At 39.8% G+C, this 27,344-nt stretch overlaps 1 protein-coding gene and 3 long non-coding RNA genes across 5 annotated transcripts; 2 read left to right on the plus strand and 2 right to left on the minus strand.

The window, feature by feature from the left end:
* Nucleotides 1-1,464: 1,464 nt before the first annotated feature.
* LOC145419586 (uncharacterized) lies at nucleotides 1,465-3,325 on the minus strand. 2 transcript variants are annotated; one of them, XR_013900882.1, is made up of 7 exons: nucleotides 3,250-3,325; nucleotides 2,801-2,883; nucleotides 2,309-2,510; nucleotides 2,160-2,197; nucleotides 2,018-2,129; nucleotides 1,705-1,848; nucleotides 1,465-1,607 (listed from the first exon to the last, which is right to left on the minus strand). It is a non-coding gene; the product is annotated as an uncharacterized LOC145419586 (long non-coding RNA). The 2 variants fall into 2 exon arrangements; XR_013900881.1 differs by having other exon boundaries at nucleotides 1,705-2,129.
* Nucleotides 3,326-3,531: 206 nt separating this feature from the next.
* On the plus strand, nucleotides 3,532-5,492 carry LOC145419593 (uncharacterized). The gene is made up of 2 exons (XR_013900889.1): nucleotides 3,532-4,930; nucleotides 5,121-5,492. It is a non-coding gene; the product is annotated as an uncharacterized LOC145419593 (long non-coding RNA).
* On the minus strand, nucleotides 5,233-8,015 carry LOC145419585 (uncharacterized). Its single transcript, XR_013900880.1, has 3 exons — nucleotides 7,723-8,015; nucleotides 6,448-6,543; nucleotides 5,233-6,313 (listed from the first exon to the last, which is right to left on the minus strand). It is a non-coding gene; the product is annotated as an uncharacterized LOC145419585 (long non-coding RNA).
* Nucleotides 8,016-24,825: 16,810 nt separating this feature from the next.
* Nucleotides 24,826-26,861, plus strand: LOC113035451 (transcription factor LBX1). Its single transcript, XM_026191027.2, has 2 exons — nucleotides 24,826-25,392; nucleotides 25,821-26,861. The coding sequence occupies exons 1-2, from the start codon at nucleotides 25,089-25,091 to the stop codon at nucleotides 26,339-26,341; spliced, it is 825 nt and encodes a 274-aa protein (XP_026046812.1). The 5' UTR covers nucleotides 24,826-25,088; the 3' UTR covers nucleotides 26,342-26,861.
* Nucleotides 26,862-27,344: the final 483 nt, after the last annotated feature.

Below are 27,344 nucleotides of genomic sequence, written 5' to 3' on the forward strand. Positions count from 1 at the left end.
ACTCCAAGCGGTTCATGTCTGGAAACCTGCGTGAACAGATCGCTAAAGAGCTGTGTGAGGGCAGAATGGAACCGGCTGTATGGAGGTCAGCGAGGGCAGCAGATCTGATGGATGTTGGAGATCCTGAGCCAAGCCACCTTACAAATTTGGCCACTCTGCGAAAAGCCAAACAAGAGAGAAAAGACTTGTAATTAGGAGATAAGGACCCCATTGCATCTCTGCAATTGTTAAAATATAGTGTTCCTCACAGTGGTAGCATCCGAGATATTGGACTGGACAGGTTTTTCTGTCACTACTGGAGTCAAACACAGATGCATGTTTATAAGACATTGTCAAAAAAATCTCCCCCAACTGTGTGTTTTGATGCAACTGGTTCAGTTGTGAAAAAACTGCTGAGACCAAATGGCAAATCTGGCCATATCTTCCTTTATCAAGGTATTCTGAAAGAAAACAATTGCCCCAGTGTCCCAGTGGTGCAAATGCTGTCAGAGAAACATGATGTTAATGCCATCGCAAACTGGTTGACAGAATGGATTCGTGCAGGTGCACCTGTGCCAAAGGAAGCTGTGAGTGACTTTTCTCTGGCAATTCTGGGAGCTCTGGTCAAGGCTTTCACTCCTCATCCTGATCTGAAGTCCTACCTTAATGAATGCTTTCATGTCCTTCTTGGAACCCAGTCTGCCAAACTCCCCCTTGTTATATCAGGGTTGATGTTGCGCACTGCATCAAGATGATATGCCAGTGGGACTGCCTGAAGAAGAAAACACATCGTGTTAAAGATTTCTTTGTCAGGTCATTAGCAAAACTTCTTCAGTCTCAATGTTTGGACCATGCAAAACAGCTCCTACATGCTATCACTGTTGTGGCCCTCAGTGAGGCAGAAGGTGATGACAGTTCTGGAGCCCCTCTTCCTTCAGAAAGGTGTAAGAAATACTTGAAAGCCCAAATTGCTCAAGACTCCATCATCATTCCAGATGAACATACGGAGGAAAGTGAGTGAGTGGATTCAGTGGATGAGATCCAGACTGACCTACGACAGTGGGTAACAGAAATATGTGAGGAGAGCAGGTCACCTGCTGCAGCAAACGGGGATAGAGATAATATTCACTTTCTCCCTGAGATTATTCCTCATATAATAAGACTGGCAAGTTACTTGCCACTCTGGACAGGAATAATGGTCCCTCTCTTCCAAAGCACCAGCATCACAGCAAGTTCAGCCACTGTTGAAGCTGAGTTCAAAAACATAAAACACGGCCTTTTCAAACATGACAACTTGCCTCTTCGAGTCAATTGCTTCATTGCTCGTCATCTTTCCTTCATCGAGGGAAATATGCGGATTTGTTCTGCAAAAGAAAAGGTCAAAGATGAGCCAACAGTGGGATCACTGAAAGTCACAGATGCCAATTCTGGATCCATGACGACTCACAATGCAGAAGACAAAATAAAAATGGATGCTCACCCGTTTGTGGGATCTGATGCTGCCACAAACATTCTTCCGGCTGATGGGGATGCAGTTGAGAACTGGAGGGGCCTAGCTGTTCCACCCAAAAAAAGGAAGAGGACTTCCTACCTCTCTTCATGTACCGAATGGCTCCATGCAGATGAAACTTTTGGGGCCAAAAGAGTGAAAGTGGGATTATTAAAAAATGGAAACCTCCATCAGCCTATTAGATTAGGGGAATCGACAATCTCTGTGCTCAATACCTGTGCATTTGATGCATTTTTTCAGTGCTTATGTTGTGCCTTCTGTGACAGCTCCACATTTCAAAATGCTGTTCTGAAAGACAGTGAAAACCCAGTCCTGCAGCTGGTGAAAGCCATTGCCACAGATGGTGTGACCCAACAAACCTACAGAAGGAGAGCAGAGCTGCTTAGTGTAATGTTTGAAGCTGTCTCGTTGAGGTCTGCTGCGATCCAAATCGATGCTCAGTGCAATATCTCTGCTGTAATTGCTAAGACAATGAGGAACATCTCAAGTGTTTATTTTACCAAACACTGCTCTTCACAGCACTGCTACCTCAGCAAAGGGATGACAAGGGAAGTGCCATTTGTTTCTCCTGCTATCTCTGTCCTCAAAGAGTCTGGTATGGCTCATCTTGGCACGGCTGTGGAAGCAGGACTTGGCCTACCTGAGTCTACCTGAGTCTACCTGAGTCTACCTGAGTCTACCTGCCTCAGGCCACTCTCCAATCCATCTCTGTGTCCATCAGAATTCAAAACAGAAGACAGCACCACAGGAAATGAGCTCTGTGCAGGGACAGTTACTCACAGCTACAACATTGGAGATATCGTGTGGATTGATACTGACCTTGCAAACCAAACAGAATTTCCACTGAATGAATTTCCCTCCAACCTGGTTCTCCAAGGAAAGTCGTTCACTTTGAGGGCATTAATTGCTTTCCATGGAAAGATGACCACTGATGGTTTGGGGCATTACACTGCATACTGCAGGAGAGCTCCATGTGTGTGGGAGTGCTATGATGACCTGGGAAATGGAGTGACAGGAGCATCTGAAAAGAAAAAAATACAACCCCATGCCGTGTTATACACAGTATGAGTGCTGCCTGCATTTTTCTGTTTTATTTGGTTCATTACAGTTACATGTGTTCAAATGGCTAGTGTGTGTTATCAGTAAGTTCAGTTTTGCACATAAAGTTAAAGTTCTAAATTAAAAATCTTTTAACACTCTTTTCTTTGTCAGTCTGATGTATATTTATACCCAGTCACCTTCACCCGTAGCCTTGAAAGTACCCGTTCCATTTTTCTGTCAATAATTTTCCTGTATTTGTTTTGTGTTTACCTGGTGGCTTAAGTCAGGGGTCAGCATCCTTTTCATTTCAAAGGGCCCCTTTTCCCCCTGCTGCTACAAAACCTGTCTAGAGCCTAAAAAAAGGAAGAGCCTATAAATATCTAGAAAATGAGTTGTTGTATCTGGTAAGCTATGGAAATGTAAATAAAAATGTTTATTTTTAGATTTGATAAGACAATGAATCATCAAAGCTTTATAACGGAAAAAAGTATTTGTTAAAATGAAGCCAGCTATGTGAGTCCTTTCCATAATAATTGAAAATTAGGAAAGATGGGCAACCAACTTGAAAATTACAGTAAACAGATTTGAACCTAAGAAACATTAAATCACTTTTAAAAGCCTTGTACATTCAGTGAATAGTCAATGCAGATATTTCATTTAAAAAACAAACTGTTAACAGAACCCTTTCTTGTTGTCTTTATAATAAAAAAATGACTTACTTGGTCTTATAAGAGCCACAGTGGAGGGGCCGGAGAGCCACATGTTGCTTTAGAGCCACAGGTTGAAGATCCCTCGCCTGGGTGCTGTGGAATATTCAGTTTTCTACACGTAGGTAACAACCTATCAAAACAAACACTTCATTTTTTCTGAGACAGCTACATTAATAATAATGAACATATATAATTCAAAACAAAATCACAGAGGCCAACTGGGTATGTAAAAAATAATAATAATTTAGGGATACGTGAATCACTTCACATGAAACTCAGTTTTGCCACAGAAAAAATAAAAACTTTAGCCTACCTTGTGTACGTTTCTGCACTAGTAACAAAAGAAATATCAACCTTTCCGCTGAATAAATTGTGTTCCTAAAGTGTAAACTAATAAAAGTTATTATGCAGCAAGCCTAGAAAAAGTGCAAAACTCCACAGCTGCTGAAACTCACTGCCACAGACACTGGTGTTATACAGCGTAGGCCGTGATAATTAAAATCATTATATCTCAGATACTGTAGCAGCACAAACGCTAATTTTACCTGCACAAATCTGCACAAACGTAGCACTAAACAGTAGACCATTTTGGTTTGTTTTGGAGCAGTCTGGGGGGATGGTGACCTTTGAATGACCTTTAAAATAAAGTTTAATATCTCAAAAACCGTAGCAGCACAAACGCTAATTTTACCTGCACAAACGTAGCACTAACCGCTCCGCCTATTTGCCTTTACGTTTCTAGTGGGTGGGGGGTCAGCTTCACTCTGCTCTGGAGAAAACACTGACGACGCGGCTGCGGTCACGGACAAACTCGCACGTGTCTGTTCGGGAATGGCAGATGCCGAGAGGTCCAGCGTTTACATTACCGACTATTTCAAAGTGACAGCCTGAGGTGTTCTTCGGTAAATTGGACTACCGGACAGGAGGACCTGAGGCCCCACCGCATTATTTTTGCTAAATTAAATGTGTTTGTAAGCTAATCCGCAATCTAGCTAGCTAAGATGAGCACTCGGCTGTCGGGGAAACATGTTTTGTAAAGTTCGTTTAGCTAACCCGTGCAGGTGAATGAATTTACCCTGACTAAAGAAATCAAGAGAAACGCACCGGGCTGCTCAGTGACTAACCACGGTTACTGTACTTTTATTATGAGTATTATACTGTAAGAGCAACAGGCTGGACTCTGCTTCTGCTCCTGTGCAGAGCTGATTATTAAATATGTGCAAACAGCAGCATGTTTTCTGTCGCTTTCCACATGTGGAAGGACATTAAAGCCAACTTTTAAATTCCCCTCATTAGTCAATAGCTACGGATTAAATAGCAAAGCCCGATACTTATGTACTGAAACCAACTACTTCCGCTTGTCAGCTTAAGTTAAAATGTTACATTTTTCCCGATTATTTTTTTTAGCTTTTGTTTTTTTTTTACTGTTTGTTACAAATATTCAGGTTAAAAAACTGTCCAAATTATTTTTAATGAATTATGTTCACAAAGTCACATGTGCAGTACTCTGTACAGCTTGCATCCTTTAGGACAAATAATTTGAAGCATTAATATTTCTTGTTCAATACTGAGCTGATAACACCTCTGTATGTTGTGACCAGGATGCAGCAGCAGACTGAACCTCGACTGAAACCTGCTCCATCATCTCATCTTTGCAGATGTCCATTTATAAAGCATCAACAACTCAAAGGTAAACATGATATTAGAAAATGTGTTAGTAAAGCCTTTAAAACAAATAAAAAATAAACAGCTGTCGGCAGAACTGTAGGACTGAACAACTTCAGATCCCGAGTGTGTGAGGACGGAGAAGGATCAGCTCTATTTCAGATTTGAGATAAACTTTATATTTCAGTTTGTGATGATTCTGTTTGTGATTACAGGAGCCGTCCTCAGATTCAGACCTCAGCACCACCCAGTGACAGCACACAGATCATCCTATATCTTCAATCTTTGTAGTAACTCCAAAATTAACTGAAGAAAACAGTACAAAGGTTAAAGTACCACATGTGCTGTCAGTGAAAGCTGCAGCTGTTTTATTGATAAATTTAAAGACAAAAGGTCAAAAGGATTAATCACCCCTGTAACTGTGTCACTGTACATCAGCATTAACAGGACCTCAGTTTGGTGTTTCAGAAAGCTGCTGATCTCAGACCTGCACAACTTCTGTTTTAAACACTGAATGTACTCAGCTACATGAAGAGCACGTGATGTTTTCTCTGACACAATTAAATAAAACCTGATTAAAACTCAAAGGTTGTTACTTGTATTTGAACTAAAAACTTGTGATCTGGAATTCTTTCACTGTTTTTGACAATAGTGTTATTTATCATAAAGTAATTCAGAGTCATTCATACCAGAGTAACCAGAGAGCACAACATATATTTAACTTTCTACAGGACTTAAAGCTATTACTATAGCTTATAGCTATTACTTACCTGCACTACTGTATAGTTCTGTGTAAATAATCATTCTGTACATATGATGATTTTTAATCCTACAACTGTTTATAATTTGCATAGTTCACATTTCTGTATAACTGTTTATCTCAGATTTCTGTAGTTTTTCATATTTATATCCTGTTCATAGCCTGTACAGTTTGTACTCACTACAGCCTGTACATACTTATAGTTATAGAATATTCTTAACATACTTCATACCGTGTACATTGTAACATACCATAATAGACCCATTTCTGTAATATACTTACATATCTATACTATTGCTAATATATATTGTAATATATCTATATCATGGCTAAAGCACTTCTGGATGGATGCAAACTGCATTTCGTTGCCCTGTACCTGTGCATGTGCAATGACAATAAAGTTGAATTCTATTCTATTCTATTATGTAAAAGTCCAGACCCTCTGAGGATTATCTGAGTACTTCTAACATTACACAAAGCAAAGGTCTCCATCAGTGTTCATGAAATGCTGGGTTTATCCTTCTTGTGAGGGAGCTGCTGGTGAAGATCACGAGCCCTGCTTGATCCTGGCGACGAGTTTCAGTCTTCCTGGTGTTTCTGAAATGATGCCTCTCACTGTGGGTCAACAGAACATCTGGCACAGGACAGCTGTGATGAAAGAAAGGGAAGAAGTTTTGAAAAAAATCTTGGAAATGCCCTAAATGTGAGAAGCAGATTGTGTATTTACTTTTCTTTTGCCAATCAAGATAACAAAGTATAATTTTCACCATACAATTACTAACCTTGTCATCTCCTGCACTGTCTGTTTTGGGCTCTGGGCTCGTCCTTCCCAGCGCTCATGAGACTGCTTTTGGTGCACTGTGGTATGAGGTGCTAACCTGTTGACAGTGTTGGGAAGGTTAATTTTAAAATGTATTCTACCAAAGATTATAGATTAATGTATTCTGAATACTTTACAACTACATGAATGTGCTATTGCTGTGTGATTTATTACTATTACTGAAGGCTACTCGCCATACCAACACCAACTAGATGTTAAAATCTTAATATAAATGAGTAACAGTAGGTGGACATTAGGTAAGGCTGCACTTTTTGCAGTGATCTCGTGTAGAAAACTATTCAGCGCGTATATAAAACAGGTCAGCGGCTCCGAACCGTAGTAAAGGGACCTCTGGTTCTGTGTCGGGCTCATAGCTGAAAACTAGCTTTACTTTGTTGTCTGGGTCAACTTTGCTAGCGAGAGACAGAGAGAGGCGTTGAAAGGCTGCTCCAACGGAGCTTATTGTTTTTGGAGGAAAACACGAATACGGTGTACAGTCGAGTCTTAACAGCTTACTTACAGCTGGGCTCGTCAGGCACTCTTTTTGGCTTTAGTGGTTATTATTATATTTACATGCTTCCAGCTCCCGTTTCTGCTCCGTGACAGCTCGTACTTTTCCTTTCTCTCCCTCCTCGCTCACAGACACATAACGGGTATGGCAGTCCATTCTCCCTGCAGCACGGACTACACTGCCCATGAGGCTACATTGTTTAGGGCGATGCCTGTAACACTCTGCTATTGCCTTCATATTAAATAATTTTTGTATAATAATTTTTAGAGGCTCTTATTGCGTGTTTTGTTTGGTTTCCACCAGCGTGGAATTACCAAAAATAGAGAGACCATAGCCTAACATATGAAACAGGAAAATACCGCCATGTAATCCATTTATTTCAACAAAGTAACTGTATTCTCAATATCACCTATTGAACGGTAACTGTAACGGATACATTTACTCATATTTTGTATTTTAAATACGTAACGCCGGTGCATGTATTATGTTACTGCCCAACACTGCCTGTTGAGATCCTGAGATCCGCTCCTAGAACACCGGCCTCCAACTCCTGAAGAGACACGGGTGTCCCTAAATTTAGCAAATATTAGCTTCAGGCTAGCTTGCTACGACGAATAGGCTAATACCAGCATTTTACCACAACTTCACCAGATGTAGCTAAAAAAACTAAACTAATGTCCAGTCCAGTGGGACAGCAAGAAAAGATGACAAAAAATGATTACTTACTTGCGGTTTGGAGGTTCAAGCTGAAATTGAAGCAGCCATTGAAAGACGGGTGTCACTACCCGATCCGTACCGGAAACCCGATCGGTACCCCGCATGCGCGAAAGGTTTCTACTTCCGGTCGTAGCGTTTTACGATAGTTATGGGTCAGAGTATCTGTTAAGATGTTAAGAATAACAAGTATATCTTAAAATGTTTGCAATAATGAAGCATTTCAGTACAATGTAGACAAAAACGAAAAATAAAAAAAGTTACGGATCAGGACTCTCCGATCCTTACTGCGCATGTGTAAAGTCTGACCGTACAAATCGGGTCTACCCGATCCGTACCGCGCATGTGCAGATGTTTTCTTCTTCTTCTTCTGTTCGTTTAATGGCAGTTTACTCCCCAGTGTACGAGGATACCGCCACCTGCTGACCGAGCGAATAAACCCTATTATAAACTGATTTATCGTCATTACAAACGTGTGTTAAATCTGATTTAGCGATAGTCGAGTGTGTTTATGCTTGTCTGTGAGGAGAGGATTGTTGGAATAGTGATGATGATGTGCGCTATCACTGTCAATTGTCAGTAAACACTTCATCTGGCTGATGAATCTACACGTGAGATATTACAAAGTCTGCATTATTAACTCTGTAATTAGGCGCCATTCTTCTTATTTTACGGCGCTGTTGCTCAATCGGGGGACGCTCTCTGTTGAGGAGAAAAGCATGAATTTCTTTGTATACGGATTATCCATTGTTTAAATGTCCCGGGCAGTCGAAAAGGAGGCAGAGCTGTTGAGAAATGCTAGGAGCTAACTGGGCGCTAACCGCATCATTCAAATATATTGAATGTCGCAAAGAGAGGAAGTGACGTAAGATTTGCGCATGCGGGGTACCGATCGGGTTTCCGGTACGGATCGGGTAGTGACAACGGGAAGAGAGAAAGATGGCAGCTTGGTCAGCACTAGTTTTTTCTTTTTCTTTTTTTTTTAACTTTATTTATCACATTATAGACATACAGTCAAGTAAAACAGGGATCAAATAAAAGATGACATTGTGGTAGTACAATGAGGAACAGAAAGAGTGACAAGGACAGTGAGACAAAAGTGAGTACAAAAAATAAAATAAATTAAGGGGAACATAAATAAACAAAAGTTTGCAAGAGCCAAAATCAAGTTAGCAGTTTCAATCGGTTACAGATGTTAACAGTCTTGAGAGCCTTCGTGTTTTTTGATGAGGAGATTGTCCTTATATATTGTGCAAGTTCCATTTTTAATACAAGAAGTTCAGGCTTTCTGCCGAGGACTTTGCTTTTGTGTATATGAAATTTTGCCAAAAATAAAACCAAATTTATAAAAAAGAAAGCATCATTGTCCTTGTCTTTAAAATTATAATAGCCAAAGATAACATCCTTATAGTATAGTTGGAGATTAGGAAGAACAAAGTCAGTAATAAACTTGTGGAAATCCTTCCAGAATTTACACGTAAATTTACACAACCAAAACAGATGAGAAACTGTTTCAGGTTGCTCTTGACAGAAGGTACAATTTACATTTATTTCAGCCATAAATTTGGACAAATATTGTTTGGTAGGGTAAAACCTATGAATCAACTTAAAGGAAATCTCTTTAATTTTGTTTGTTAAGAAAAACCTTTGTGGTAAAGTCCAAACTTTTTTCCATTCAATATCTGTTACAAAATTGGCCCAATAAAATATGGCTGATGGAACAGAGACCATTGCATCCTGAAAGAGAGATCTTATTTTGGTATTTATAGACTTCATTTCATTCATTTCATTCATTTATTTATTCATTTTCAGGCACAACAAATACCTATATTGAACATAAAATACACAAAACAAAAAACAAAACTTGCCTGAAAAAGGAGTGGGACGAAGAAAACTTATTAAATCCCACCCCTATACTCACTCATCAACAAAAAAAAACAATAAACTTCCCGCAGCTACGCCCATCATTGCATACAGACCCATCAACAGCCCCGGGCAGATACAAGCATCTAAGCGGCAGCTCGCAACCAACAATTAGAGCCTTCATAACTGAATACAGAATATATAAATTATAAATTGCATTACCACAGGTAACAGGCAGTAATAACTACAAGTAACAGACACACATACATATACATACATATATATCTACACACACAAGTACATATATGTACATACATACGCACACTTTATTTTTTATTTTTTATTTTGGAATCCATACCAGCAATGGTAAGAGGACAGACATTACAGAGCACACTAAAAGCATCATTGAGTATACTGTGACCAGACCAACTGTTTGTAGAGAAATTTAAATCTATGAATATTTTTGCATTGTTTCAATTGTAAACTCAGACTGTTCCAGATTCTCACACCACATACAGACACACAAAAGCCTTTACGGGTTGTTCGAGTTCTGGGTAATTTGAATTCTCCAAAGCCTCTCACATTATAAACCTTTTCTCGAATTTCAAATCTAGTTTGTAAATTTGCCGGTAAAAGTTTAGTAAAAGCTTTATACAAAATTATGGATGTATTGTAATTAACCAGATCCTGGAATTTAAGTAACTTTGCCTGAAGAAAGAATTTGTGAGTATGATCTAGATAACCAGCCTTGTGAATAATACGCAGTGCTCGTTTCTGTACTGTGACTAATGGATTAGTTGTATTTTTATATGTATTTCCCCACACTTCCACACAATATGTAAGATATGGAAGAACCAGGGTACAGTACAGAGTACGAAGTGCATCTTTATCAAGGAATTGCTTCACTTTGTTCAAAACTGCGAGGCTTCTGGAAATTTTGGTTTTTATGTGTCTGACGTGGGGTTTCCATGAAGTTTTGTTATCAATTATAACTCCCAAAAATTTGTTTTCACTCACATTATCAATTGGTACACCTTCAATGATAATTGGTAATTCTATATTATATTTTAAATGACCAAAAAACATTGCTTTAGTTTTATTTATATTTAATGATAATTTATTTATGTCCAGCCATTTTTTTTATTAATTTTAGCTCCCTGTTTACAGTCATTACAAGATCAGTATAATCATCGCTACTGAAAAATATGTTGGTGTCATCTGCGAACAGTATGAGTTTAAGTACTTGAGAAACATCAAAAATATCATTTATGTATACATTGAAAAGTTTTGGTCCCAACACTGACCCTTGGGGAACACCACATGTAATACCAAGTTTCTCTGAATGGTAATGCCCTATGCTAACATATTGTTCCCGACCCGTTAGGTAACTTTTTAACCAGTTACCAGCTTTCCCTCGAACACCATATCTTTCCAATTTATCCAATAAAATTGAGTGATTGATTGTGTCAAAGGCCTTTTTGAGATCAACAAAAATACCAACTGCATATTTATTTTTATCCAGTGTATCAGTAATTTCTTCTACTGCCTCAATTATCGCCATTGAAGTGGTTCTTTGCGTTCTGAAACCATACTGACCAACATTTATTATTTGATGTTTTTCAAGGAATTTTTCTAATCTTGAATTAAAAAGTTTTTCTAGAATTTTTGAGAATTGAGGCAGTAGAGAAATAGGCCTATAATTGGTAAAACTGTGTTTGTCATTACTTTTATATAGTGGTATTACTTTCGCAATTTTCATTTTTTTTGGAAAACAACCGGACTGAAATGATAAATTACAGATATATGTTAAGGGACTAGCAATATTCAGAATAACCTGTTTAACTACAGACATATTTATGTCATGATAATCCATTGAAGACTTACTTTTACATTCTAATGTGATATTTATTACTTCTTGCTCATTTGTAGCTGAGAGGAACAGTGAAAAGGGATTTGATTTTATATTACTGATATTTTCATTTTTATGACACGGGATGTCCGCTGCTAGTTCAGGGCCAACATTTATGAAGAATTTATTGAACCCATCGACAATATTACTCATGTTGTGATTTTCACCATTTGCATCAGTAAAATATTCAGGATATGATGTTCCAGAAGATCCTTGTTTAATTAAGTTGTTTAACACATCCCAAGTTCCTTTTATATTGTTTTTATTTTCATATAATCTTCTTCTATAATAAAGTTGTTTGCTCGTTCTTATAATATCAGTCAATTTATTTCTATATGCTTTATATCTTTGTTCCACTTCTTTTGTTTTTACTTTGATAAACTGTTTATACAGATTGTTTTTCTTTTTGCAAGCATTAATAATTCCTTTTGTGAGCCAAGGACTTTTTATCTTTTTTTTCTTTGTCATGTGTTCGTTTACAGGACAATGTTTATTGTACCACATAGTAAAAATATCTAGAAAATTATCATAAGCCTTGTCCACATCTGACTCTTCATACACCGAACTCCAATCTTGTTGTGCTAAATCGAAATTGAAGGCATGAATTGCTTCTTCATTTATTGTTCGCTTTGCTATCATGATCTTGGTATCTATTTTTTTTAAATCACAGTCACACAAAGTAAAAACTGGTAAGTGGTCAGTTATATCACAGACAAGCAGGCCACTATTAATTTGGAAATCCATGACATTAGTAAAAATGTTGTCAATAATAGTGGCGCTATGTGAAGTTATTCTGCTTGGCTTTGTTATTGTTGGATATAGTGATAAGCTGTACATTGTGTCAGTAAAGTCATCAATGGCTTTTAACCTTGTTGGATTTAGCAAATCAATGTTAAAGTCACCACAGATAAATAGTAATTTTTGGTTCACCGAAGCAACGTTTTTTCTATCCATTCATTAAAAGTGTCAATACTTGAACTGGGTGTCCGATATATACAACTTATTATAACATTTCTCTTTTTTTCATTCATGATCTCAATAGTCAAACATTTCAAAATTCCATCAATAGCCATAGACATAGTTGTTACAACATTATAGTTTATAGAGTTATGAACATATATAGCAACCCCGCCGCCCGCCTTATTTAATCTATTCATGTATTTTAAATCATATCCATTCAAACAAAAATCTATTCCTTTATCGACATTGAACCAAGTTTCAGTGATGGCTATAACACTAAAGGGGCGAGAAAATTGTTGCAAATAGTCCTTAATGAAATCAAAATTAGAGTACATACTTCTGCTGTTAAAGTGAATTAATGAGAGCTTCCCGTCTAGGTTAATTTCTTTTTCATATTGTTCCTGAGTGAAATAATTACAATTTTTAACAAAAGTAGAGAGAAAGTTACTTTCAGAATCTATTTCTGGATCTATTATATTATGCTCCTTATATTCACAATCTAGATCAATTACTTTCTGTTGAAGAACTAATTTCAACGTGTCCATGTCATTTCCTGGTGTAATTGATACATTGGTGTCAGTTATACTTGTCCAGATCCTCCATGTTCCTCACTATCAGTACTTTTGCCTCTTCTGGTGTCCCGTTTAGCTTAATGAAAATCTTACAGTTTGTTACCCATGTATGTTGTATTTTACCGTTCTTCTTCAGTTGCCTTGCCTTCCTCGCGATGTCTGCGTTTTTTCGTGTCAGATGCTCATTAATGAAAACGTCCGTGCCTTTCAGTTTGCGTCCTTGTTTCAGCAGTGCGACCTTGTTCTTCCGATTGACAAATCTCATAATGATGGCCGGCAGTCTGTCACTCCTCCTGGGCAGTGAGTGACATGCTTCTATGTGCTCCAGGTCCATCTCTATCCCCTTGACTTATGAGAGGAAAAGCAAACATTGCCAGGAGAAGAATGTAACACATCCGGGGGAGTGACCTGTAGTGGAGCACTGTGGGAGCATCTGTGTAACATGGACAGACCAGATGGGATGGCATCGAGCACTATTGAGAATTCTTTAGGCGTTATCGGTACATTGTATCTCCTGAGGAACTCAGAGTAATTATAAAAGAGTCCATCTTCTCTAAATAACTGACTAACCAAGATTATTCCATTATTAAACCAGTTATTTTAAAAAAGAGTTTTATTTTTATAAATAATATTGCAGTTATTCCAAATAAAACAGTTTTGTGGAGAGAAATTGTGTTTGTAAGTCAGCGCCCATGCCAAAAGAATTTGTTGATGAAAGTGAGAAAGTTTCAGTGGTATTTTTGGAATACTGTAATTGCAGAGCAGTAGGAAGTTAAGGCCGCCTAAATTAGAGAACACATGATGTGAGATAAAGTTCCAGATAGAAGTGGGATTTCTTAAATACTTTTTAATCCAGTTTATTTTAAAGGTGTTGTTAAGAGCACCGAAATCAATAAAATTTATGCCTCCTTTATCATATGAATTTAAAGCTACTGATTTACGTAAGTAGTGAGTTTTATTTTTCCATAAAAAAATTGTATAATAATTTGTTAATCGACTACAGGTTGTATTATCAACATGTAGTGACTGGGCAGCATAGGTTAGACGGGAGATACCTTCAGCCTTCGATAGCAGAACTCTACCCTTCAATGACAGGTCTCGCTGTAGCCAATGATTAAAGATTTTTTGGGATTTATCTATAATAGGAATGAAGTTTGTGGAGCATCTGGATTGCTCATTTTTTATTATTTGAATTCCAAGGTATCTTACAGAGTTTCTTACAGGTATTCCATGAATTGAAGTTGCTAAACAACTTTTAACTGGTAAAAGTTCACATTTATGCAGGTTGAGCGAAAGTCCGGAGGCTTTAGAGAATGGCTGTATATTGTTAATGGCCACTGAAACTTGCGAGGCGTCTCTGAGGAAGAGAGCTGTATCGTCTGCCAGCTGACTTATGAGTATTTCTCTGTTAGCAATGACCAGGCCTTTTAAAGAACTGAGTTTAATGTGCGAATTAAGGAGTTGCACAGAAAGAAGGAATAAATATACGGATAGGGGGCAACCCTGCCTCACTCCACGCTTTCGAGAAAATCTTGGGGAAGTACCAGTGGCAAGCTTTATGGAGCTGTTACTATTGGAATACAGTGTCCGAACGGCATTACAGAAGGACTGACCAAACCCAAATTTATTTAAAGCAGTAAAAATAAACTCATGCTCTAAGGAGTCGAACGCCTTGTAGAAATCTAAAAAAAAGAACAAGACTATCACCCTGTACAAGTTCTGGGTAATCTATTATGTCTAAAATTAATCTTATGTTGTTTGAGATATGACGATTCCGCATGAAACCAGACTGACTCTCATCAATAACTTTACCTAATACAGGTTTCATTCTATTAGCCAGAATTTGTGCCAATATCTTATAATCATTATTCAGTAAAGAGATTGGTCGCCAATTGTCTAAGAGCAAAGGATCCTTTCCTGGTTTTGGAATGAGGGTGATCAAACCTTGACATAAAGTGGGAGGGAGTGCACCTCTATCCATACTTTCCTTAAAAACTTCTAAAAGAAACGGGGCTAAACTGTCAGCGAACTGTTTGTAAAGCTCGGCAGTAAGGCCGTCAGGTCCAGAGGATCTGTTAATCTTCAGATGTTTTATAGCATCTGCAACCTCAATCAAAGAAATCGATCTGTCGCAAAGCTGACTATCCTCCTCATTGAGCTGAGTGATTTTGTCTAAAGAATTTAAAAAAGTCAGACAAGCTTCAGGGCAATAACTAGAAGAATAAAGTTTGCAATAAAAGTTTGAACAATATTTTGCTATGGTATCCTTATCATTATAAATTGTCCCATTAATATTTAGTTGTAGGATGGAGTTGGTGTTAGATTGATGCTTTTCAAGTCTGAAAAAATAGGCTGAATTCTGCTCTCCTTCTTCGAGCCATTTCCTGCGAGACCGAATAAATGCTCCGTCAGCTTTGCGTTTGTAAATCTCATCTAACCTGTGCTGCAGGTCAACCAGTTCTATCTTATCAGATTCACTGAGGGTGTCTATTGGTTTGGAAGTAAGGCATGTGATCTCTTGTATCACTTGCGTCTCATCAGATCTTCTTTTTTCTGCTAAATCACTGCTATATTTTCTAAAGAATTTTCCAATTTCATATTTCAAAAGTTCCCAGTTACTACAAAATGTATTATCTGTGAGAGCTTTACTCCAATAAAGTTTAATGAATCTCTGAACTTCACAAATCACTTCTTTATGCTCAAGAATGGTACTATTTAACTTCCAGTAAGAGGTTTTAGTGATTAGGGAGGATGACAACGGGATTGATAAGCTAACCATTTTGTGGTCTGAGAGTGGTGTAGGATAAATATCCGTTTTAACTTTTTCTAAATCTTTTGAGATAAGCCAAAAATCGATACGCGAGTGTCTGGTTTGAGTCTTATTGCACCATGTATAAGCTATCTGAGACGAATGAGAATCCCTCCAAGAATCGACTAAGTTGAATCTTTGTGCAAACAGTCTTATGAATGAGTTAGAGTCTGAACTTCTAGAAGGCCATCTGTCTAAATAGCTGTTAAACACTGTATTAAAGTCTCCACCAAAAATAATAAAAGAATTGGGATATTTAGATAACCAGCGCAGTAGGCGCTCCTCCAACCTATCAAAATATAGTTTATTCTCCCTATACATACACATTGACTAAAACATAGAGTGTGCAGCCTCAACTATTAGAAACATGTAATGCCCATCTTTATCTATGTCAGAATTCAAGATTTTACCATTAAATCTTCCTTTAAGTATGCAGACACCAGCAGCATGCTCTGTACCATGGGACATCCACAGATCATCTCCCCATTGCGATCTCCAAAATGTTTTTTCTTGTTCTGTTGAGTGAGACTCTTGTATAAAACAGAAATCTGAATTGAACTGCTTGCAAAACAAAAAAATAGCCTTACGCTTAACATTGTTTCTTAAACCTCTTGCATTTAAAGAAATAACAGACAAAGACATAATGATAGTAACAAAAATTAAAAGTGACAAATAAGAAAAAGCTTAGACCAAGTAAATGAAGAACAGTTGAATTGGGAACCTGGTCACTTAAGAGAGTCCTATATAAGATGAGAACTGCAACCCCTGAGTAAGGAAATTGTGAACTTGAATAATAATAGGAATACAATAGCCTAAAACAATAAAACCAATGTGGTAAAAAATAAATAAATAAAATAAATAAATGCTTCACATATGAGCATTGAAAGGGAGCTTAATAGAAATTTTCTTGCTCCATTTAAATAACTAATTATTCAAAAAAAGAATAAAAACAAACAAACAAACAAACAAAATAAAATAAAAAGAAGCTTATCCAGCTTGCTCATAACATTTTCAGCAAAAATATTGCAGCCAAACTGAAGACCAATAAACTTATAACAAATAAACTGCATCAGTTTAACTCTGATCGTTTTATGAGTCCAACAACAAAAACAAACAAACAAAAAAAAAAGAACGGCAGTGAAACCAAGTTAATCTTAAGATACTTCATTAAATAGACATGAAAAAATAAAAGAATAAGAATTAAAAGTGCTACGTAGAAAGATATGTGCATGAGATATACATGAGATATATACATGAGAATAAGAATTAAGAGTGCTACGTTGAAAGATATATACATGAGTGCAGGTGGTGATCAGTGCCAAACATAGAATGATGCAGTGACACAGCGTAGGGTCATGTGTTAGTGGCGGGAACAGTCATATGGTTATTGTTCATGTGTCCAACAGCAGAGGGGAAGAAACTGTTCTTATGGCGAGAGGTTCTGGTGCGAATGGACCGGAGCCTCCTGCCTGAGGGGAGCAGGTCAAACAGACTGTGTCCAGGGTGAGAAGGGTCAGCTGAGATCCGAGCTGCACGCCGCAATGTCCTGGAGGTGTACAGGTCCTGCAGAGATGGGAGTCTGCAGCCAATCACCTTCTCAGCAGAGCGCACAACACGCTGCAGTCTCTGTTTGTCCCTGATAGTGGCTCCAGCGTACCACACGGTGATGGAGGAGGTGAGGATGGAATCATCGTCCGTGTTGGCAGGTTGAATTTCTTCAGCTGCCTCAGGAAGTACATCCTCTGCTGGGCTTTCTTGATGACGGAGGTGATGGTGGGCTCCCACTTCAGGTCCTGGGTGATGGTGGTACCCAGGAAGCGGAATGAGTCCACAGAGGTGATGGGGGTGTCAGTCAGGATGATGGGGGGGAGTGGGGCTGTGTTCTTCCTGAAGTCCACAATAATCTCCACTGTCTTCTGGGCATTCAGCACCAGGTTGTTGTGGCTGCACCAGGACACCAGACGTTCAACCTCCCTCCTGTAGGCAGACTCGTCCCCGTCCGAGATGAGTCCAATAACGGTGGTGTCATCTGCAAACTTGATTAGCTTGACAGACTGGTGGGTGGAGGTGCAGCAGTTGGTGTACAGGGAGAAGAGCAGGGGAGAAAGAACACAGCCCTGAGGGGAGCTGGTGCTGATGGTCCGGGAGTCCGAGACATTCTTTCCCAGCCTCACATGCTGCTTCCTGTCCGTCAGGAAGTCAGTGAGCCACCGGCAGATGGGATCAGGCACATTCATCTGGGAAAGCTTGCCTCGGAGATGGTCTGGAAGGATGGTGTTGAAGGCAGAGCTGAAGTCCACAAACAGGATCCCGGCGTAGGTTCCTGGGGAGTCCAGATGCTGCAGGATGAAGTGTAGGGCCATGCTGATGGCGTCGTCCACAGACCTGCTGGCTCCACATGCAAATTAGGGGCATAATACTATAAATAAGACTTTGCCAGTGTGGTTCTTTATCACAACTGATCAAGATGGCAAAAGATTATCTGCTGCGAGGGCCATCCAATTGATTTTGGAAGAGAGAGGGGCTTCGGATGATGATGTTGACAAAGAGGTTTCAGAATATTTCACATATCTGAAAATTCAGAGTCTGACAGTGACTTTGAAGAAGAGGATGAGGTTGAGCACCATTTAGTAACAAAACGAAGACGAGTACCCCATCTGCAGCCAGCTCCAGGACCAGAACAAGCCCACCAGACAGCAAGTGAAGAAATATGGATGTCAATAACTGGTGAAATTGAATGGTCTTCTTGCCCAAGAAATGAGCCACCCTGCAGAGCTGCTACTGTGATAAGCCAGGGCCAACATGGCTGACAGTTACTCATGTGCAGGACATCAAGTCTTCATTTGAGCTTTTCATCCCAGATTCCATCCAGAAAATTATTCTGGATTGCAGTAATCTAGAAGGACGGTGTGTTTTTGGAGAGAGGTGGAAGGAGATGGACCAAATTCATCTAAGAACCCCAAAGGCCTACTTTGGGGTTCTTATCCTTGCAGGAGTTTTCAGGTCCAAAGGGGAATCCACAGAATCCCTGTGGGATGCAGAAACCGGCAAGAACCTTTCCGTGCATCAGTGTCTCTGGAAAACTTCCACAAAATTTCCAGGATTATCCGTTTTGATAGCCGAGACGACAGACCAGCTCGACGGCAGAGAGACAAGCTAGCTGCCATCAGGACAGTGTGGGATAAGTGTGTGCACCACCTCCCCCTGTTTTACAACCCTGGGCCTAATGTCACCATTGATGAGCAGCTGATCTCATTTAGTTGTGAAACATATTGCTTCACGTGTAAATGTGTTGTGTCTTTCCACGCACTCTACTTAATTATAACTGATTTATTTTTTTATAACATTTTATAAAAAAAACAAAAAAAAACGAGAAGCACATTAATTCATAAATGTGATCTAACAAAGGTAAAGGGAAAAAAATAATCATGTTTGCTGTTCATATGGCTTGTAATTGGGATGAAGTAAACATCTGTTGAGTAATTTAACATAAAATTGTTTGATAGTGTTAATTTGGAAAGCCAAAACTCTAGCGGGTCCACCAGACCCATGAACACTGGCTGAGTAACAAAAATATGAACACCACACAAGGGTTAATATTGTAAGGTAGACCCTACAATAGTACATACAGAGAAAAAAACCCAACAATCATATGACTCCCTATGAGCAAGCACTTTAATTCAAATTCAAATTTTATTTGTCACACACACACAACCATACACAGTATGACATGGGGGTGAAATGCTTGTAGCTGTACAATGCCCGACCATTAAATGACAGAAGAAAAGTTTTACAATATTTACAATTTACTACAAAAGTTTACAAATTAACTTGGGAATTTACAGTAAAGAATGTGCAAATAGCAGAAGAGATTATAAAGACAAGGATTATAAATTATAGGAATTATAGGATTATAGGAAATGTGTGGTGGTGCGTGTGGTGACGTGTGTGAGAGTCCAGTCCTACACCTGGTTCAGGGCCCGAATAGCCTGGGGGAAGAAGCTCCTCTTCATTCTCTCTGTTTTGGCCTTAAGGGAGCGGAAGCGCTTCCCAGACCTCAACAGTGACCTCAACAGACCTCAACACTTTAGCAACAGTGGGAAGGAAAAACTCCCTTTTAACAGGAAGAAACCTCAGCAGAACCAGGCTCAGTGAGGGGCGGGGCCATCTGCTGTGATTGGTTGGAGAGAGAGAAGGAAGACAGGATAAAGACATGCTGTGGAAGAGAGACAGAGATTAATAAGTGTGATTCAGCAGAGAGGTCTGTTAACACATAGTGAGTGAAAAAGGTGACTGAAGAATAAATACTCAGTACATCATGGGAATCCCCCAGCACCCTACACCTATAGCCACATAACCTATAGCAGACCTGGTCCAGCCCTAACTATATGCTTTAGCAAAAAGGAAAGTTTGAAGACTGATCTTGAAAGTAGAGATAGTGTCTGTCTCCTGAATCCAAACTGGAAGCTGATTCCACAGAAGAGGGGCCTGAAAACTGAAGGCTCTGCCTCCCATTCTACTTTTAAATACTCTAGGAACAACAAGTAGGCCTGCAGAGCGAGAGCGGAGTGCTCTAATAGGGTGATATGGTACTACAAGGTCATTATTATTTAAGACATGAACTAGTTTTTAATTTAATTGTTTGTTTGTTTGTTTGTTTGTTTGTTTGTTTTTTTTGGGGGGGGGGGGGTCCATTTTGATGATTATTGTTTGCACTGGAACCAGTTCAGAAGGCAGTTTCAGCCTTACAGCTGTCAAATGGGGTTTAAAAAAAAATTGTTATCTTCATTATGACTTTTTAAGAAAGCAGAAACTTTACCTCTTCATTCTTAGCTTACAGTGTGTTCTTTTGTGATAATGCATTTGCTGAATATTTATTTACTTTCCAGGACAAATGAGAAGCAACACAGAAGGGAGCAGTTGCTCAGGTACCTGCAGGAGTTTCCTGTGAAACACATGTCGTGTCCATCATATTTGAGGATCAATGTGTGTGTGTGTGTGTGTGTGTGTGTGTGTGTGTGTGTGTGTGTGTGTGTGTGTGTGTGTGTGTGTGTGTGTGTGTGTGTGTGTGTGTGTGTTTTGAATAAAAACTCGTATTACTTGTACTTCTGGTGCTCTTAAAGATGCCCCTGAGAGGGGACTACAAAAGAAGTTGCTTATACAGTTTCAGCAGACTGGTTTGATAGCAGAACTTTTGTGTTTTATAGAGCCATGTGGGTTATTATTGATCCCCCCCCCCCCCCCCCCCCCTGATTAGTTTTGATCAGAGGCTTCACTTCACAGAGTGAAGAGCTTTCACTTATGCCAGCTCAGATTAAAAAAAAAAAGTGATATTTTGCTGAAAACAAAGGTTTTCCAGAGTCTTTCATTGAACATGGGGAGTTTTTATTTGTATTTTTTGAGGTGAACTATGAAATACAGGTTAGTGTAGCAAAGATGAAAAGTTTTGAATACCTTTTGAAAAAAAAGGGCCACGCAGTCAAGTGTCCGTCAATATTAGAGATTCAGCTGAATAAGGAAATTTAAGTTGTTTCAGACAAGTTTGCTTGTGTTGTGTTGCTGCAGCTTAAACTATTTAAGACAATCAGTTTCCTTAATTAACCCCCTGCTGGCCCTGGGACCATTTTTGTACATTGTAGTTTTTCAGTTACAAGCCATTTGCACTGTGTTGAATAGAATATAGCCAAATTTTCTAAAAAAAAGTTTCATTTCAAAATTCAAGTCTGACTTCCTTAAATTAGCTTCAGTGGCTAAGCTAACAATAGACATCCTCTTAGAGCCCTAGGGGCCGTTTCCGGCCCCATTGACTTCCATTATAAACGCTATTTTTCACTGCAGAATTATTACCGTTAATGTCTTGGTGATTACTTATGTTTCCGTTTCGTTTTGCAGGACGGGCCTTAGAGTTGTAATTTTTTTATTTGTCCACCGGGTGGCGCCCTTGCTCCACATTTGACCCCGGGCTGGAAAACAGCGGGCTGCTTAAACAGACCTGCGGGAAATGAAGCCTCATTTCCGGCGTGCAGCAGCGGCTTCGCCCGCTGATCGGGCGGGACCATTTTCGGCCCCTAGGACCGTGAGAGGGTGCATTTTTTTTTAGTCAACAGGAAATGACGTATTTGTTGTCACGTGGTATCGGATGTGTGTGCTGGAAAAAGGGGTCCCCGGTGATCGTGCCCCGGTGATCATCGCGACTTACCCCGGGACGATGCACTTATTTCGGCCTAGAGGAGGAGCATTTGCCGCCTGGAGACCATTTTCTGGTCCTGAAAACAAAAGGCGATCGAAATGAATGTTGGTGCCAATCTTTAGTCCATCTAAAGGCCTAATTATAATAACAATTGAATATTACCTCAAATGTTTTTTTTGGAAAATATTCAATTTTTATGTTTTTTGGGGCAAAAAAAGCAGTACGCTCATGTGACGAAACCGGGATATAAAGGGTTAAAATCCGCGAAATGTAATTAAAACTTGACATGAATATTTCAAGGAGAAGTAGGTCTAAAAGATTGGCTAATTTAAAGTGGAATAAAATATTAATATATAAATTTTTTATAGCACTTTTTTGGGCGTGGTCGATTAGGACCGATAGTGTGTGCATTTTATGAAATGCGCTCCTGCAAAAAAAAATAAAAGGCGATCAAAATGACTGTTGGTGCCAATCTTTGGTCCATCTAAAGGCCTAATTATAATAACAAACAAATATTACTTCAAATGTTTTTTTTGGAAAATATTTAGTTTTTTTGTTTTTTGGGGCTAAAAAAACAGGGCGCTCATGTAATAAAACTGTGATTTAAAGGGTTAAAACAACGAAAATATAATTAAAACTTCATATGAATATTTCAGGGAGAAGTAGTTTTAAAAGACTGACCAATTTAAAGTGAAAAAAAATATGAATATATAAAGTTTTTATAGCACTTTTTGGGGCATGTACATTTTTGTACACTAGGGCCTTAAAAGGATGCATTTTTAAGGGCCAGCCAGGTTAAATACACTCAGAGAACACAGGGAGATTACACACACAGGTGGGAAACACAGCTGGGAGTGATTAACATGACCAGACTAGGGAGGCAAACTGAAAACACTCACATAAGACGCAGACCTTCACAATAAAACAGGAACTTACACATGAAAGGACACAAACTAAGAAACGCAGACTAGATACAGGAACACACGGGGGGAACAGGGTAAACACTAATCAGAGGAAGAGCAGAACCAAAATCGTGAAGAGAAAAACACAAAACGCTGGGTCAAAAGGACCCAGGATCATGACAAAAACTGTGTAAAGATGCATTCAAGTTCATTTGGCTCAATTCATATTAATAAAATAACGTACGCAAGTTCAATACTCTTTACTTCGGGGGGTTTTGGTTTGTTTGTTTTTAAATTATGAGTACTTCAGTCACTGTCACTCAGTTAACAATAATAAATCCACTTAAACTGTTTGATTTTATTAACTCAAATAATTCAAGGCAATCTGAGCTAACACGCCAGGTTTTACATTGCGGAATACTGAAAACTGTGAAGTATATCGTTAATGTTGGAACTGATAGCTTAATGCAGACCTTCCCAAAGTGTGGGGCCCGCCCCCAAAGGGGGACGCAGAGCCATTGCAGGGGGGCGCGGTATGAAAAGGGGGGGAAGAAAAAACAAAACGCTTGGACCCTGCTGGCACAGGCGCCCACAGACACGCAAAGCAGGAGATGAAGCGTCGCTGAATATGTTTCCAAACCAACTTCATTCTAAGCTAAAGACTAGAAAATATGGTGAAGCAAATCTTCCCTTTGGCTTCACCTGCACAGGAGCTGAGGTAGGTCTCCCTGCAGGGTTGGTTTTCCCTGCATCGATAGCAGCGCTGGGCTGTTTCAATCACAGACTAACAGGATCCCACAGCTGTTTATGTTTTTGAACCCATTTTGCACAGAGAGGCATTTTTTGAAAAATGTATTGATAGCAATGTTGAACATTATTACACATGAAAAAACAAAACAAAAAAACTACATGTAAAATAATCACACCGTGATGCCTCTGCCTTTCTAAATAGAGGGACAGTAACTGTATGTAAAACCTGACGATAGTCAGATTAACAGTATTTTGTCTCTATCTGCTTTTCTGCAAATCATCTCATGTAAAAAAAATAACGTGCTCACAGCATGATGTGAAAAAGGCACATACCTTTTAACTTTGTGTGACCAACTCTATAAAATATAAAAATAAATGACTAAATAAAAACGCTCGAGTAAATCGATGAACTAATTGTTCAACTTCGAATTATTTCTCTTTTGGAAGTTTCATATTGTGCATAATGTAATACAAATATTTGAAAATATGGAAACAAAATAAAAACCCATGATAACGTGCGTATTTCTACACAACTAAAACCAAAACTTTACCGTCAGAAAACTGCTGCCTTGATAGCAGAATGTTTTAGAAGAAATCATCTCTACAAATGATTTTATAATCTTCCTGACTGGATTTTATTTAGGATTAATTGGCATAAAAAAATATGTGCTCGGTGTCCTCCCTGTCAGTTTGTCCATGTGTTCCTGTCTCGGGCTGTGGTCCGGGGAGCCTGACGCTGATTTTGGCAGAGCGCTCGTCTTACCGCGGGGGTGGCGAGGCTGGAGGTGTGGTAGGGCCTGCTCTGCTCCGCCACTAGCCTTGTAACGCGCTGTCACGCTCGTGCATGGCTCTGTCTGTACAGTTCAGCACGCATTCTCATTTTCTAATTTGCTTATTGTCTGTTTCTGACTGTAACTGGCCTGAAGAGTAATTCTGTGCTACTTACACCGTGTACGCAAATGACGATGATATCGTGCTGATGAACACATTTGCTCGTTTGGTGACAAATGATGTCGTTTTACAGATAAAGTGTAAACAGAGCCTACTCTGATTTGTAATTGGACTGTTCTTCGCTGTTTGCTCTGTCTCAGAGCTCCCCCCCAGCACGCGCGCTCACGCACGCAGAAAGAGAGAGAGAGATAAGGGGAGGGGTGAAGTGAGTAATTGATGGCCTTCCACAATAACATGTTAGTTAGTCGGTCCAGCTCTTGGTGCATCGCTGTTCACCGAGTGAGTGCCAGTCTTATATATATTCATATTGTACGTCACTCCGAAAAAGTGCTTCAGAGAGACGGTGGGAGTCTGGGAGTCAGAAGTGTTTAGGCAGTGGGCGATATGAGGTTACACCTGTGATCCTTGCCGTGGCTCGTTTTCCTTCATTCTTGTCCAAACTTTGACATTTTCAGTCAGCTGCTGAGCCGTCATGACCTCTAAGGGAGACTCTAAACGTCCAGCTGTTCTTGAGGGCAGTAGTCGCAGTCCGCTGGATCAGCTTCAACCACCGGTCAACACCAACAAACCGCTGACGCCTTTCAGCATAGATGACATTCTCAACAAACCGTCTGTGAAAAGGAGCTACTTTCTCAGCGGAGAGAAGTTGCCCTCGGCTTGTCACGGCGTGTCCAGCCGGGTGCTGCTCAGTCAAACCTCCCCGCTCTGCGCGCTGGAGGAGCTGGCCAGCAAAACCTTTGAAGGCCTGGAGGTCAGCGTCCTGCAGGCTGCTGAAGGTAAAAGGCTGTTTTCTTCCTCTCTTATTGTAGGTAAGGAGAACATCCTCACTGTTACAACCGCAACAGCAGCAGCTTATTTTTCTGAAATATGAAAAATATCCGTAGATGTTTGGAGAAAAAGCTTTCAGCGTTATTTCTTGTACCTAATTGTAAGTACTACTGTTTTCTAAACAAAGAATGATCCTGTGCTATTTTTTCCTATTCGAAAACCACTGTATGTTTTTTAATGTGCTCATTGAAATTTGACAAAGCACGCTAACTAAATGAATGAATCTGAATGAATGAATTTCGGAATCATTTCAGTGATGTCGTACTGGAGTTTTTGGTGACTTATAATTGGTTTCTTTTGTGTAACACTGTTTTTAGTGACTTATAAACGTGTGTTTTATTCCAGTTTTACATTCTGTATGATCTTATTTCTACAGGCAGAGACGGGCTAACCCTATTCGGTCAGAGAAACACCCCTAAAAAGCGGCGGAAATCCCGCACGGCCTTTACCAACCACCAAATATATGAGCTGGAGAAACGTTTTCTGTACCAGAAGTACTTGAGCCCAGCGGACCGGGACCAGATGGCTCAGCAGCTTGGTCTGACCAACGCACAGGTCATCACATGGTTCCAGAACCGCCGGGCTAAGCTTAAGCGGGACTTGGAGGAGATGAAAGCGGACGTGGAGTCCGCCAAGGCCGCCGGCGCTGTGGCCTTTGAAAAGCTCTCCAAGCTGGCTGAGCTGGAGAAGTCCGCGGCGGCGGCAGGAGGTATGGGTGAGGGGACGATTTCTGGGCCGGGCCAAACCGAGCAACACCAGATCTCTTCCAGATTCCACACCACCGACACCCTAGACCCGCTGCATTTATTACCTCCATCACCTGCATCGACCGGTGACTATCGACTGACCACCAAGTGTTGCTTGGATGATGAAGATGAGATTGACGTTGGTGACTAAATAACACAGAGACAGTCGCGTGTTGCCCAATAACGCGATAGTAACAGACAGCCTTTAGAGGATTTACATAGCGGTGCGATTCAAAAATAGACGCCTCCGCTGTGATTTGCCAAAAGCCTTGCTGAACAGGCCCAGGCTCTGAAAACGCGTGGACTCTTCAGATTCAAACACTGATACTTAAATCTAACACTGCTGTCGATTGGCCGCTGTGGTTACAATCAGAAAGATTTCACTGCACATTTAATGCAGCCTACTTTGTGCTATAAAGCGGTTGAAATGCTTCTGTGAATCAGTTTGTAAGCTTGAGAAGACTGTTTTTAACCTTTTGATATATCAGCCCTCAAACGATAACTGCACAGAACAAGTGCGGTTGCTTGTATTAAACATGGCTTAAATAGGGTTTGATGTTTTGTAACACTTCACGTGCCTTTAGAAATACAAAACGAACCATAATAGCAGACATCTCTACAAATTGTACAAATGTACAAATGTTAATAAAAATGCATTTTTTAAATATGCAGATTATCTCGCGTTGCTCAACATGATTTCCGGGGTGAACCAAGCGTTATTGAAGTGTAACATTTCTGTTTAAACGAAGTTACTCGAGATAAAGGCTTCTCGTTGAGGAGGACTGTGGGGGAGAAAATGCCAAACTCATCTAAACACCAACTCACCTTCTGACCTGCTGTGCTTGAACATAATATGGGAAAAAGAACGCCTACCCGTAGTTTTCCCCGGGGGCGGCTCTATACCGTCGCGCGATATGGAGACAAGCGTGTCCGCCTGCCTCACCGTCCGGCGGCTCAGTGCGCACAAAGGGCAGTGTTGCAGAGGCCATATGGTTGGAGGGCTCTCCTCTCAATTACGAGTCGCTTTGATGGATTGACTTAACCCGTCTTTTCATCTGTTTATACCCCTTTTGTCACGCATAATTCAGACAGTTTCGTTGGTTGCTGCTGTGTTGAAACACACTTCCATGAATGTGAATGAGGCATAGTGGGGC

The sequence above is a fragment of the Astatotilapia calliptera genome, chromosome 13 (genome assembly GCF_964374335.1).
Source record: "Astatotilapia calliptera chromosome 13, fAstCal68.1, whole genome shotgun sequence".
Lineage (NCBI taxonomy): Eukaryota > Metazoa > Chordata > Actinopteri > Cichliformes > Cichlidae > Astatotilapia > Astatotilapia calliptera.

Excerpts from the sequence above, each read along its gene's own strand:
- LOC113035451 (XM_026191027.2), top strand. The coding sequence starts at position 25,089 with ATGACCTCTAAGGGAGACTCTAAACGTCCAGCTGTTCTTGAGGGCAGT. Across the intron at positions 25,393-25,820 it reads CGTCCTGCAGGCTGCTGAAG|GCAGAGACGGGCTAACCCTA; the intron begins GTAAAAGGCTGT and ends TTATTTCTACAG.